The sequence below is a fragment of the Rutilus rutilus genome, assembly GCF_951802725.1.
Source record: "Rutilus rutilus genome assembly, chromosome: 8".
Taxonomy (NCBI): Eukaryota; Metazoa; Chordata; class Actinopteri; order Cypriniformes; family Leuciscidae; genus Rutilus; species Rutilus rutilus.
Genome location: NC_140222.1, coordinates 24,639,397 through 24,654,704, shown reverse-complemented (window position 1 = coordinate 24,654,704; position 15,308 = coordinate 24,639,397). Strand labels below are relative to the sequence as shown.

Here is a 15,308-nt window from a genome sequence, read left to right as displayed (position 1 = left end):
TTCCTGGACTTTTTTTCAACTCGCCCCAAATTTTTATGTCCCGGTACTTTGAGTTATGTGGCTAAGTCCATATGCTGTGGCCAAACAACTTTATTACCTCACCATCCTTATGTAGGTCCAGTTAGTGCACTAGAAAGATTCTGTATCTGAATTGAATGACTGTGATTGTGATTTGGATTCTACATCAAGATTGTAATTTAGATTCATGTTGCTCTGAATATAGATTTGAATATAGATTCTTGATCAAGATTGTGGTCTAGATTCAGATCCATATTCTATATCTAGATTGTATTTCAGATTTTCATATGCTTTGAATATAAATTCTTGGTCAAGATTGTGGTCTAGATTCAGATCCATATTCTAAATCTAGATTGTATTTCAGATTTTCATATGCTTTGAATATAAATTCTTGGTCAAGATTGTGGTCTAGATTCAGATCCATATTCTAAATCCAGATTGTGATTCAGATTAAATTTGCTCTCAATATGTAATTCTGGAACCAGATTATGATTTATATTGTACATCCATTTTGCAATTCCAAATCATTTTCACTCTGAATGTAGATGCTAAATCCAGATTGAGATTCAGATTTGTTTGGCTCATAATTTAGGTTCAGGATCCATATTATGAAAGACAACTGTATATCCAGATTGTAATCCAGATTTCCCTTACTCTGAATATAGATTCTAAATCAAGAATGTGATCAGGATTCAGATTATAATCCATAGTATAAATCATGATTCATTCTGGAACCAGATTATGATCTGTATTGTACATCCGGATTGTAATCCAAATTCATTTTGCTATGAATATAGATAGTAAATCCAGATTGTGATCTAAATTCTTATTTCAGATTGTGGAATACATTCTTATTCCAGATTGTGGTCCAAAAATTTTTTGCTACACTTTAAATGCCAAGGGGATGGCAGTTTTAGATCCTATCTGGATATATAACATTATACACTGCTTTAAGTCTAAATACTTCTATCTTTACACCACAGCTGCATAGTTGATACTTTTGGCTAGATCTAGATATTAGATGTTTTGCTACTCTAGTAATCAAGATAATGGATACCTTAAATTTGGACTTGAGGGTTCTCCTATAGGTCTTGATACTGAAACATCCATCAACCTGGAATGGATCTTTATTTATATTTGTATTCTCTCTCTCCAAACTTTAAGAATATTAGATGATTTGATGCTTAGATTCAGGACAGCTTTATACAGACACTATACACAGTGACTTTCAGTCTGGGATTGCAACAGTGCTCAACACTCGCTTGGAGAGGATTACGGGGTTTATACACAGATGTGGTTTTGTGTTCAAACAGCTACACATAGTGCATCTGATGGAAGAGAACAGAACACAGGGGACTCGATGAAAAGGCCAAGGAGAGATCACTCTGACATTTGTGTAAATAGACCAACAGTAAAAAAAAAAAAGTGCAAATGGAACTTGCTCTATTGCCACGTCTGACCTTGAGCCCTTGGCTGATTATTTTATAACACTCTAGCAGTCAATGCAATTCCTTAATCTTTACATCAGCACTGCACATCACAACTCTACAAATCTCTTTTACTCTCGTCTTTTAGCCATGAACTCCTCATGTAACATCCACTCTGAGTTCCAGTGCGGAAACGGGGAATGCATTGATTACCAGCTGACATGTGACGGAATCGCACACTGCAAAGACAGGTCGGATGAAAAGATGCAGTATTGCGGTAAGGATCCAATCAGGCAGGATGTTATGTTTGAGCCCTCAGGTTTCATCTCTAAACTGAATTCTAAACTCGAATGGGCTAATGTCTCTACAGCAGTCTGGCGAAAACATAATGAGTGTGAGTGATGTGACAGACTGACTTTCTCTCTCTTTCTCTCTCTCTGTCCTTACATTCTCAAGCAGAGTTACACATAAAGCAGTTGTTCTTGGATAGTTTTGCTATTATCCATCCGTCCATCCATCTTAAATGGCATTGCTGTTGTTACATGCATGTTATTGTAAAGTCCTATGCCTAATTCTCAACTTTTTCATTCTCTAGAAAACCGGAACTGCAGACACGGCTTTAAATCATGCTATAACCAGCGCTGCGTGGCCAATTATCACTTCTGTAATGGCGTGAATGATTGCGGAGATAACTCAGATGAAGCTTACTGTAACAGTGGGTATTTTTTCTTCTTCTTAAAGATTTGAAACGCATGCTCAGTCCAGTGTTGGTCAATCCAGGAATCTTAGTTTTTCAATGTTCTACACAACTAGAGAAATTCAGACCATTAATCAATACACCCTTGAATCATTGCCTTATATGAACCTCTACACAGATGTTAAATCTAACAGCATTAAGCTTTAATGCAGAAACATCTATAATGTAGACAGTACAAACCACAGATCTCTGTACTAAGCATCAGTGAAGGCCGATAAAAGTTGTTCTCTTGGCAGCAATGCAGAATTGAAATGGCATTCACACTATCTCTGGACTTGAAAATGGAGTAGATCTCATTTTGCTGTAAACAAGTTTCAGTTTAGTTTCTGTTTACACATATTTTTGAAACATTGTCTGCTTAAATATTAATCAATTAAATTTGAATTATTATTTAAAATGTGGAATTGTGCAAATGTATTAGGGAAGTTAACCCATAACACTTTGCGTTCACATTACATACTGAACTGATTTCAATTCAGATTGCTTTAAAGGGGTCTGACTTCATTTTAAGCTTTCTGGTGCCTGGCTTCATTCAGAGCTTTCACACTTGAGCCAAGAACTACATTCAGAGCCCTGAAATGAATAAAGTTAGAGGTTCTTAAACTATGCCATGATTGAACTGTGTAACATCATTTCTATTTTACTATTTTTGGGCAATCATCATTAAATTCAAATAAAATAAAATCTTAAGGTTAATACAGAGCATCTCCATTTTCCCCTGTGGTTCCAGATTCCTCGTGTTTGTCTTCTGAGCGACGTTGTGCAGATGGTTCCTGTATCCCTTCATCATTCTGGTGTAATCAGATCATCGATTGTGCTGACGCATCGGACGAGAAAATCTGTAGTAAGATTAACATGTGAAGGCGCTTGCCTGTTCGCACTTCTGATGGTGTGAGTTTGCGTGTCACTGAGCGTGTGAAACACTCGTCTCACTGCCCACTCTGTGTTTCTAGATAGCACAGACTGCATGGAATACTACAGGCTGGGTGCTCGCGCCAGCAAAAGCGAGAGGTTTCTAAGCTGCAATTCCACGTCTCTGTGTGTTCATCCCTCCTGGATCTGTGACGGAGCCAATGACTGTGGGGATTACGCAGACGAAATACACTGCCACGGTAGAAATGCATTTGCATTCTCTCTCTATTTTCTCTTGTTTGTTTGTGTTCAAAGTACAAGATTGTCACGTTCAGAATGGAAAATAGCATTGGGAACAAAGAGAATTTTTTACAAAGTTCGCATTGCGGTGCAGTGACGGCTCACATCGCCTAGTGCCTTTTATGATGCTCTGAAACATGGACTTTTTTTGACTCAATCACACTGAGTCCTGCCAAATTTTTGACAGTAATATGCTTAGATATTTATGATATATGTAGAAGGACCAGGTCCTACTGGGAATATTTAGTGAATTAATAAGTCCTTTCGGTTAAATAAAACACAACTCTGGAAGTCAATGAATATGTAGAGTTTTTTTGTGCAGAACTTTACGATCCTGTCAGAATTTATGAGTTGAGCAGCGCCTCAGTATCATAATTAAAAGTTGGAAACTCTGGATGTTCTTTGAAACCTGTAAGTTGGGGCATGTCAATGAAAGAATCATGGTGGAAAAGGGTTGCTAGCGACCATAACCTAAGTTTAATTGTGAATGTTGACTCTACAGTTCAGTATATATGCTATATACGTATATATAAAAGTATTTTTTTTAAATACAATTTTCATATTTTAAAATGTAATCTTTGGATCTTGGAAAAGGGCAAAACAAAACATACAATATATAAGGGCATTTGAAAAATAGCGCATATAAATCATACCACGGTAAACTTTTTCCTAGACAGTTTTAATGTCTTTATACAGCAAAAGAAAAATGTTTTAATAAAAACCAATGCCTTGGGACATAAAAGTGCCTGTAAACACCCATTTATGGTTTCCAAACTTTTCTATACGGTAGAATCTTCCCTGGAGGTCTTGAAGGCTGAAATACACCATACAAAATATATGATTGTTTGCTAAAGTTTCTAGCACTGATTCTCTGGGAATGTTTGCTCAAAAAACTTGACTGCAGAGAAGTCTTTCAGAATTTAATTGAAATACGAAGACTGTTCAGCTCTTGACATTTGCTGTGGTTCCTCCAGTCAAAGTACACTGTTGCAGATATTGTCAGGTTTAAAATGACCTTGATCCACAAATCAGAAACCAAACACAAATATAAAACCACAGACACCACAGCTGAAGCGGTCGGACAATTGATTTGTTTACAGCATGTTCTCATCCTTTTCTCGAAGTGGTGGTGAACCTAGCAAACCCTTTGGTGATATCAGGCAGTGGGAATCACAGATGGTTTATCTAAACCCCTATCCTCTCCGTTTGGCCGTTTCTCTCAGCTTCTGCGGTCCATACGTGTGAGGACGGCCATTTCGCGTGTCCCAGTGGAAACTGCATCTCCAGCGTCTGGTTGTGTGACGGACAGAAAGACTGCGAGGATGGAGCCGATGAATTTCAATGCGGTAAACGCCACCTCTCTACATTTATCAACTAATCATGCCTGCTGGACACATTCTGCACTCTATATTTCATCCTAATGAATATATTCACTTCTAAAGATTTTATTTATCTTCTAGTCACGCGCAACCATCCAGATTAGAGCGTAAGTGCTGTTTTACGCTTTTGATCCACTTGTCACAGCTAGTATGTGATAAGTACTAAATGTGGGAGTTTAGCTGCTTGACATTCCTGGCTTTACAGCGTTACAGTTGTTATGCTCTGTTTCTTGTCTAATCTGTCTTATTCTTTTATTTTAAATTCCTGATGAATTACTGTAGATGGCTGATAATCTGGTCCCTTTTCGCCTCAGTAATTCTGACTTTTTTTCTGATAATTGCACATTTATATTAGTTCCAATTATGACTTTATATTTGCAATTGCAACTTTTTCAGAATTGCAACCTCACAATCTCGTAATGCTGCTTTATATCTCACGATGTGACTTTATTTCTCGTAGTTATAACTTTGTTTCTCACAATTTGCTAATTTATACCCTTTATATCCTACAATCTGAATTTAAATCCCGCAATGTGGCTTTATTTTTCTTGTTATTTCGATTTATTTTCCCCCGAATTGCTGCTTTATCTTACAATATGACTATATATCTCACAATCCTGCTTTATATCTTGCAGTGTGCATTTATTTTTCGTAAAAATAATTCTCACAATTTGCTAATTTATATCTCCCATGGTGACTTTATATCCCAAAATACATCAATGTGACTATTTCTCATTATCACGACTTTATATTTTGCAATTGTGACGATATCTTACAGTGTGACTATATTTCATTGTTTTAAACTTTATCTCAAAATTACCTATTTTAAATTTGACAGTAACAATTATAGTGTGAAATACTTTATAAATCTTAGTAAAAAATAATTTCTCTCACTTTCTTGTAATTTTTGAAGTTTGTGTCTACATAAGCCAACACACTTTGTTTCCAGGCTGTTCTTTGGGAGACAAACTTGTATAACTTTAGGTGAAGGATTATTCCATCCACACCTTGCTGTAATATATTGTATAAAATATTAATCTTATACACATTCATGTTTCTCTCCATCTCAAACTTGGTCATGTACCTCCGCAGTGAGCAGAACTTTAAGGTAGGAAGTTCTAGGTAGTTCTGCTTTCCTGCTGCGACCAATCATTTCTTTCCTTCTGTCCCGACCCCATGGCAGGAATCCATTTGGTTCTGCTTCAAAGCATTGTGTTCTGAACAAGAACTCTGATCTGCGAGTGAAGCTCCCGTGTAGCCAGAGCAACTCTGGACCGCGCATCGCCCTCGTAGTCACTGACCCAAAATCTGAAGTAATACGGATTTATTTCCGTGTCCTTGATCTTGACAAATGCGCCAGCGCTTTTTCACCTTTTATTTTGGTTATTTGTTGTTTCGAGACTTCCCCTACAGCTGCTTTTGAAGAATCACCCTCATTTACCTATTCATCCTCTTCAGTTTTATTGTCTTCAGCCTTTTGGTGTCACACCTTTCTCTTTCTGACCTTGGTCTCTCTGTTTCAGCCCCTGGTGGCTTTGCCCAGATATCACAAAATCGATGGCAAAAGCAAAAGCAAACAAACTTTCAGACTGCTGAGAGGGGCATATTTGCTCGCACCTTTCATGGCTTGCGTGCGTATGCAAGCGGACAATTACTTTAAAAGTGCTTGCTAGCAGGATCGTCTTCCAAAGTTGAATCTCTAATCTCAACAAGGGCTTTTAGAGGCCACCTACAATTTGGCGTTCACAGGCAAACGTATAACTATTGAATGTCTCTTTAATTTTGCTTATTATAAGGTATACATGTTCTTTTTCTTAGTTTTAAAGTAATGACATATATAATTCCCGGGAAATGTAAATTCTGTCATTATTTATTCGCCCTCATGTCGTCCCAAACCCGTATGACTTTCTTTCTACCCTGGACCACAACATAAAATATTTTAAAGAATTTGAACACGATTTACAGCTTGATGATCCTTTCTATTTGGAAAAGAGCAGTGTGAACATGCAAAAAAATAAATAAAATAATAATAATAATAATTTCAGTGAAATGAATATACTATGTTTTAGTTCGATAATGTTTTTTATTTAATATTTTGTATTTTTAGGGGATTTCATTGTACTAATTGTATTTACGCTGTATTTATAATCCATTTATTTACCTTTTGAGCATAGACCTGAAAATTTAATTTCCAACTTAAACTCTCATAAATCTTGAGTGCTTTGGAGCACATACTTAAGTTTGATCTCTTTTCAAAGACGACACGTGGCAAATTATTGCTGAAGTGAAAAAAGGTTTAAAAAGTTACATAATTTTATGTTTATTGTTATGAAAAATGCACATAAATACTATTATTTATTTATTTTAAATGAAAAATATATTTTCAAAAACACATTTTACTTTAAAACTGCAAAGAAATCAAAGCCATAAATCTGAACAAGTTGTGTTCCAAATTTGATCTTAATATCTCAAATAAATAGCTTTCAGTAAGATTTTTCAGTAAGCACCAAAAGTTTTCACTAGATGAAATTTGTCTCCCATTTATTCCCAGTGCGGTCATTTTTGACTGCGAGGAGCACGAGTGTGACAATTTTTTTCAGGACCATTTAGCCTTTTCGAATCGTTCCGTTGATTTATTTATTTATTTATTTATTTATTTATTTATTTATTTATTTATTTATTTATTTATTTATTTATTTATTTTTGTGTGTGTGTGTGTTCACATAGCAAGTGCCAAAACCTTTACCAATTTTCGTTCCATTCCGATGAAGTAAATAATTTTTAAAAAAATAAACGTAAAATCTTTTGGTCTCAAGTGCCCGAAGAGCACTTGAGGGTTCGGTCTCCCTTGGGTTTGTTTTCAAAGTTCACACTTTTCCCTCTAGATTCATCGTGCCTTTGGAATCAGTTCGCCTGCTCGAAAAACAAGTGCATCGCCAAGCAATGGCTCTGTGACGGGGAGGACGACTGCGGTGACGGATTGGACGAAAGCGAGGAAATTTGCGGTAAAACTCTGAAGCACGAATTTGCATTTAGGCCACACAATGAAAGACTTCCTCTGAGAGGAAGGATATAAATCAACATGAAAGAGGCGGAAAGAAAAATTGGCCTGCGGTTTCATCATAGTTGCGAATTTATGGCCAGGCTGTGCTCCTAACAAATGGGCTCTGAAAAGCAAAAAAAAAAAACACTCAGGTTCCGCAAAGGTCAAACACAAGCAGATTGTTGAACAAGTTTTTAAGACAATGCTTAAACCTTTTTTATTTACTTGGAGGACGTTTTTTTTTTATTACATGAATATTTTAATGACACAGTGCAGCATGTTGGCTTGAGATTGAGATTCTCATTCTCTCTCTCGACAGGCTCTGCAACATGCGCCCCTGGCTTGTTCAGTTGCCCAGGATCGTACGCTTGTGTATCTAGGAACTGGTTATGCGACGGGGAGAGAGATTGTCCTGATGGCAGCGATGAACTAGCAGTAGCTGGCTGTGGTAATTTCAACCATGATATTTCCTCCCACAAAACCAGCAACTTCCTTGTACATTTCCTGTTTTCACCCCAAACCACATTATAGGAACAAAATGGCTCCTTTTGGTATTACTAATGAAGCTAGTAAATAAATGTATCAGTTTAAAGTTTGGAAACAATAGATTTTATGAATTTGTTTCTTATGCATGAATTCTTTCAAATGTTAAAATTCCTTGACAGTGTGTATATATATATATATATATATATATATATATATATATATATATATGTATATGTGTATGTGTGTGTGTAAATAAAATGCAAAAAACAAATAGTAATAGAAAAATAGTTTTTTTTTCGTTTTTTTCGTTTTTCTTAGGTCATACATTGTTTTAATTGTTTTACTACATATCTTAAATGTAAAAAATAGATAAATAGTTATAGTGATCCAGGAATTTATGTATTATCTTTCATCTATTTACGTGATGTGTTATTTTCAATATTTTACAGTTTTTTTTCTTAAATATAGAAGAAAAGTAATCTAGGCATCTATTCTATTCTGTTCTGTTCTATTCTATGCACACTAATTAACACCACTGTTGGATTTTAAGGTGTCCGATTTTGCCGATATGTCTTCTTTTTATCTGCTGTCCCTGAGTTTTCCGACTCACATTCAAAATAATTGGGGATTTTAGACAAGTCTCAGGTGTCTATTACACCCTCCTCCTTTTATCCTAACACATAACTAACTTCCTGTTTGTTCCTGTTCCTCTCTTTAATAAGCTCCAAACAACACGTGCACTGAAAGCACATTCCAGTGTCGGAACCAGAACTGCGTCCCGCGGCGTTTCGTGTGTGACCATGACGACGACTGCGGAGACGGTTCTGACGAGTCTCTTGAATGCGGTAAGCAGCTCGTGTTTCTCAAATCATTTGTTCATTAGTAATTATGCTGGCACAACATTAATTGGACGTTTCAATGGTTGGAATGCATGCACTTAGTGTGCCATACCTCAGTTTGAAGATGAATTTCACAAACCTGTTCAGGCTTACATTTCACTACAAAATGAGAGAAAAAAGAGAGACAATAGAAAACTACGTTTTTACATAAAATGTGTTTATAACTGTAATAGTATTTTTCCCTTTTAAATCAGCGTAAATTAAAGTGAGTTTAACAAATTCTGTCATGATGTGTTAATACAATAGTTTAATTGTGGATTTTTTCGCAATAGGTTTTTGTATCTTGCAATCATGACTTTTTCATAATGACTAGATCTCGCAATATGACTTAATTCCTTGCAGTTTGCAACTTATTTTCTCTAATTGTGACTTGATATCATAAAATATGACACTTTTCTCTTCATGTGACAATTCTGACTATTTTCACAATATGACTTTATATCTCTCAATGTCGACTTGTGTCTCCCATTGTGACTCTATATGAGTATTTCCCATAAGTGTGACTTGCATTGTGACTTCATATTTTGCAATTGCAACTTTATATCATACAGTGACAATATTTCTTTCTTTTATAATTATATACAGTATTAACTTAATCTCAAAAATAAGGGTTATCAGTAATATGGTGACTGATATATCACGCATACATGTTTGAAACACTAACCGCTGTAACTTTTTGCCTCGTTGTTTTACATTCACTGTAAAAAAATTAATAAATTAATCAATAAGTTATGACGTGTTTTACATTGCTTTAATTCATCAAAATAAGTTAAGCAATTTTCAACTTTTTTTTAAAATAAGTTAAACCAGATTGAACTCATTTTTAAGTCAGTTTAATGTCATTTTTAAGTTGAAATGACTTAAAAATCCAAGTTGATTGTAATAATTTAAAGGAGAACTCCGGTCAATTTTAACATTGAGCTAATTTTTTTGTACATTTGGAGTGCTGTTAGTACAGAGAACAATGACAAAAATCAGTGTTGCCTACACCGTGTTATCCTCTTTTTAAAATTTGCACCCTGTTGACTTCAATGGGGCAAGTTTTAAACCTGCTTTTAGGCTCTTAACATCCTTGATGTGTCATTACAAGTGCACAGGTCATGTGAGTGATTCCTTCGGGGTGAACGCGGGTGAATCTGACTGCAGTAGATGTGAAAGATATGAATAAAAATTATGTTTATTCAGCCAGCGCACATACCTGTATTTACATCCTGTTTTCGGTCGAAGTCCACAGTAATCGATTGTCGAGTTCACGCGCATAGGTTTAGTACCTATGATCACGCGCGTGAACTCGACAATCGACTACTGTGGACTTCGACCGAAAACAGGATGTAAATACAGGTATGTGCGCTGGCTGAATAAACATCATTTTTATTCATATCTTTCACATCTACTGCAGTCAGATTCACCCCTGTTCACTCTGAAGGAATCACTCACATGACCTGCGCACTTGTAATGACACATCAAGGATGTTAAGAGGCTAAAAGCAGGTTTAAAACTTGCCCCACTGAAGTCAACAGGGTGCAAATTTTAAAAAGAGGATAACTTGGTGTAGGCAACACTGATTTTTGTCGTTGTTCTCTGTACTAACAGCACTCCAAATGTACAAAAAAATTAGCTCAATGTTAAAATTGACCGGAGTTCTCCTTTAAGGCAGCAACTTTTATTTACAGTGTTCCCTTCCTGTCATACTCTTTTTCTCCAGAGTACCGTTTATGCAAAGAGGAGGAGTTCCGCTGCGCAGACGGGCGGTGTTTATTGAGAGCCCAATGGGAATGTGACGGCTTCCCTGACTGTCTGGACCAATCAGACGAGCTGCCACTCAACCCAAAGTGTTCCGCTGCAGGCGAGTCCCTCTCATATGTCACGCACCCCGTTTGACTGACAGGATCCAGGGTTCCATCCCATATGGGATTTGTCAGAAATCTGGTCCTCCCCATTTGCGTCCTTGTACCCCTGCCAGTACCACCTGAGGTGGGCAGAGAGGTGCTGATGAAACTGCTGCGCTCCTGTTCTTCAGTTTTTGGTTTCAGGGCAAACATATGCCATTCATGTTAACAGATGCCATTACTGTTCCCAGCCAAGCTCGTTAAGAAACATTTTATGTTTATAATTCTGAGGGGAAATTCAATTCAGATGTTTACAACATGTTTATGGTACAACTTTAAAACACTCGTTTGGACCAGTACGCAATCATCTAGCGGCGTTCTAGCAACCAACCTCAACACCCTAGCAAGTGCATAGCAACGCTAAAAACCACCTAGCACATAGTAACTCTAGGTAGAGCATACACTGTAAAAACATTATGTGATCAATAAGTTATGACAACTTATGTTTTTGCATTGCTTTAACTCATCAGTATGTTAATATAAGATACGACACATTTTTTAAGTAATTTAAGTTGGCATGACTTACAAATCCAAGTTGATTCTACTTAAAAATCTAAGGCAGCAACTTTGTTGTTTTTTTTACAGTATAGAAACGTGCTACAGTCCACCCAGAACACCACTTGAGTTCTTTGTCATCTGATGGTTTTGTCCATTTCTGTCTCTCCTTTTTTTTTCTCTCGCTGCTCCCTGTTTTAGAAAGTTTGTGCAACGGTTCGGTTTTCATGTGCGCAAACGGCCGCTGCGTTCCACTGGGGAGCGTGTGTAATCAGCATGACGACTGCGGGGACCGATCGGACGAGAGGAACTGCCACGTTAATGAGTGTTTAAACCGTAAAGTCAGCGGCTGTACCCAGGACTGTCAAGACCTACCCGTGGGATACAAGGTGTGTGAGAGAGCACATTTTTCATGCTTTACGAGGTTTTTCTTCCCACGAATTAAGTGTCTGGTTCAACTTGAGGTCCGTTCTGCACTAAAAACTTCCACAATTGGAAATGAGAGATGAAGCGCCGACCTACGAATGCGAAGGAATGTTTTTGTTTTTCCAGCAAATCTTCGGTAAACCTCATTAGCAGGCTTTAGCGGCTACGACAATATTGAAAAAGTCTGCACAAACAAATCGTTCAAAGCAATAATATACGTATGTTACATTCCGCAGAGGTTTAATAGCACTTGGCGGCAAATCCGTGGGAAATGTTATGATCCTATTTCCAGTCATTTCACAACTTTTAACCGTTGAATGTAGCAACACATGTGCTAAATCGTGTATGCTAGAAATTTAGAGCTTTGTTTTTTTTTGGTGGGAGTGTGAGACACACTCACACACACACACACACACACACACAGCGAGTGGCAGATCGAACAGCCTCGTTTGGCAGACGTCTCAGAATGCTGGCATGGTCCTTTGACAGCCTCACTGACTTTAGAAACAGGCAGTCAAGGGCACTGCGGCTCCAAACGTACAATAATTTAGTTTTTCTTGCTTATTTTAACTTCTGTTACAGCTAAATTAATATACAAAGCATAGTTGTAATGAAGGACTAATGACTAAACTAATGATCTAGAAATGTTGTAAACATCGTTTTGTTTGACTGCTCACTTCCTGTCCATAAATTTCTTATTAGTATTAGAGTGAATCTCAAGACAATTTGCCATGGTCATGTTTTACTCAAAAGTCAATTAGAAAAAATTAAATAAATTTAAATTCAGTTATATATTTATATATATATATATATATATATATATATATATATATATGTATATATGTGTGTCTAATATATACATATAATGCATTTGGCTAAATTTTTTGCAAATCATTTATTTACAATATTGACTATAATAATAATTAGATATTAATTATAATAATAATTGTTTTATGTAATATAAAACTGTTAATTCTTTAATTAATTTTTCTTTATTTTATAATAATAATATATATAAAAAAGAAAGAATAATTATATATATATATATATATATATATATATATATATATAAATATAACAATTATTTTGTGGTGAAATAACCCACACACATTCTTGACAGATCTTTTTGTAAGAATCATCCACAAGTATGTTTTTTTTTTTTTTTTCTAGTGTGTGTGCTGGCCTGGATTTCGTCTGAAAAACGACGGCAGGACTTGCATCGACGTGGATGAATGTTCCGAGAACTTTCCCTGCAGCCACCAGTGCATCAACACCTACGGATCTTTTCACTGCCTGTGTGCCGACGGGTACCAGCGTCCCGCCAGTAACCCGCACAGCTGCAGGTCTCTCTCAGGTACGTCTGCTCCATTCAGCAGCACAGGTGTGAATTAGCTCCTGTGGACCCTCACAAAGATTTTAGTGTCATATTTGCACAGAAACACCCCACACACCGAGAACACACATACTGAACACACTAGTTGCGACTTATATTTAGAGGAAAGCAACAGGAGGTTGAAGACAATTAGTTCTTCAGCTGGAGATGAGCTCTGATTGGCTAAGAGTAGATCCAGGTGTGACATATGGCATCTGCCTCGAGTTATTTACAGCATAAAAGAAAGACACTCATTTAGTGCTTGCTCACAAACACCACTGACATGCAAAGAAGTCAGTAACAAGGGAGAGCGTTGCTATATAGAGTGACGATATTGTATTGCAATGGGTAGCACTTCAAAGTCAATAGCAAATCAAAACTAGTTAGCACACTATTTGTAATTGAAAGGGTTTAATGACAATTTATGGTTATGTTTACACTTAAATTAGTTACAAAATAGATGTATGAGATGATAATAACTTATACCATTCATTTTACCCAGCATATATGTAAAATGTTAAAAGAGAGAGAGAGAGAGAGTGTGTAGAGAGTAAGAGACAAAGTAAAAAGGCAAAGGGAGAGAGCCCCAAGAAAGGGACCCAGAGAATAAGAAGAGAGCCAGAGCATAAAAGAGACAGAGCAAGAGTTACAATCTTCTTTTATCCTTTCCTTGACCATGTGACTTTAACCCAAATGTGAGACGTTCAAACTGACCAATCAGATAATTACAACTTCCCCCACCATACTAAAGGTGTGACAATTCACAGACCCCCGAAGTACACACATCTTGGCCTACAGGCCTTGATCCCTATCAGCCCCTCTGTGCCTTTAGGAACTCCAAATGGTCATTGGGGAAAGAGGGGGAGGAAAACAGTAAAGAACTGTTGTCTTTGTTCATTTCAAATATCTTGGATAATTTTCAATACCATGTTTACCTTTATAGAATGATCCACAGTATTTCTTTGAATTATCATAGTATATATCAAGTACCATGGTATTACCATCTGAAACATCTCTGTACCATGGTACCATCGCAGTACTTTTCTGTCAGTGTCTCTCCTTCATAGACATGCTCTTATAAGCACTCACACACACACACACACACACACACACACACACGCATACTCAAGTAATAAAGCTCTGTTAGCGAATGACTGACATGTCTAAGTCCCAGTCTTGACAGGAAGCGGATGTTCAAGTGTTGGCAGCTCACAGGAAATCGATTTTAAGTCATCAAACTGAAGTTGCAGTCGTGTCTTGTAGCCAGAATAATCCATAGAGCAACACAAACACTTATTAAAAGGCTTTTTAAAGTATTTGAAATCAAAGTATATCCATGCAACGGAATATTACGAATTCCAAAGTACTTTTTTATTCACTTATAGTCACAGAGGATTAAAGTAAGACAATGTTTTGTGGGTAACAAGTATTAATTGAATTTTATTTATATATATATATATATCAAATTGTTTGAAGAAGAAGAAGAATAAATATTTTGGGGGAAATGTTTTTATCTTGCATTATCTTTTTCTCTCTCTTTTCCAGCAGAGGAGCCTTTTCTTATTCTTGCTGACCACCATGAAATCAGAAAAATCAGTCTGGATGGATCGAACTACACTCTTCTTAAACAGGTATGACAAGTAAAGCTCTCTAAAACAACTTTCTTCTTGTACAATTGTTAAAAATCTCTTCTAATTGTCATTTTTGTGCTCACAGATGCCATCCAGTTTAGATTAAACTCATTAGCGTGTTCCCATAACTCCATATTCCCATGTAATTTCATAAAAATACACATGCTCAGAGCATATGGAGATTAATGTAGACATCCCATCCAAATGCTCAGAGGGAAGCACAGTATCAAGAGCCACCTGTGATGCTTTATAGAAATTCACAAGCTCAAGTTGAGTCTGAAACAGCGTTTTAGACTCTTGATTGGCGTGGATATAGACGCCTGGGAATATTTGC

General features: G+C 36.6%; 1 protein-coding gene across 1 annotated transcript in view; it reads left to right on the top strand.

The window, feature by feature from the left end:
* lrp1ba (low density lipoprotein receptor-related protein 1Ba) overlaps positions 1 to 15,308 on the top strand; it is a gene marked incomplete at its 5' end in the record, with an annotated part of 237,412 nt that overhangs the window by 161,492 nt on the left and 60,612 nt on the right. The window contains 12 exons of the mRNA XM_084415835.1: positions 1,594 to 1,722; positions 2,041 to 2,160; positions 2,933 to 3,046; positions 3,156 to 3,314; positions 4,578 to 4,700; positions 7,619 to 7,738; positions 8,096 to 8,224; positions 8,985 to 9,107; positions 10,867 to 11,007; positions 11,747 to 11,934; positions 13,142 to 13,325; positions 14,889 to 14,974. Of these exons, the coding sequence (XP_084271961.1) occupies positions 1,594 to 1,722; positions 2,041 to 2,160; positions 2,933 to 3,046; positions 3,156 to 3,314; positions 4,578 to 4,700; positions 7,619 to 7,738; positions 8,096 to 8,224; positions 8,985 to 9,107; positions 10,867 to 11,007; positions 11,747 to 11,934; positions 13,142 to 13,325; positions 14,889 to 14,974 (1,616 nt within the window). The remainder of the gene's footprint in view (positions 1 to 1,593; positions 1,723 to 2,040; positions 2,161 to 2,932; positions 3,047 to 3,155; positions 3,315 to 4,577; positions 4,701 to 7,618; positions 7,739 to 8,095; positions 8,225 to 8,984; positions 9,108 to 10,866; positions 11,008 to 11,746; positions 11,935 to 13,141; positions 13,326 to 14,888; positions 14,975 to 15,308) is intronic.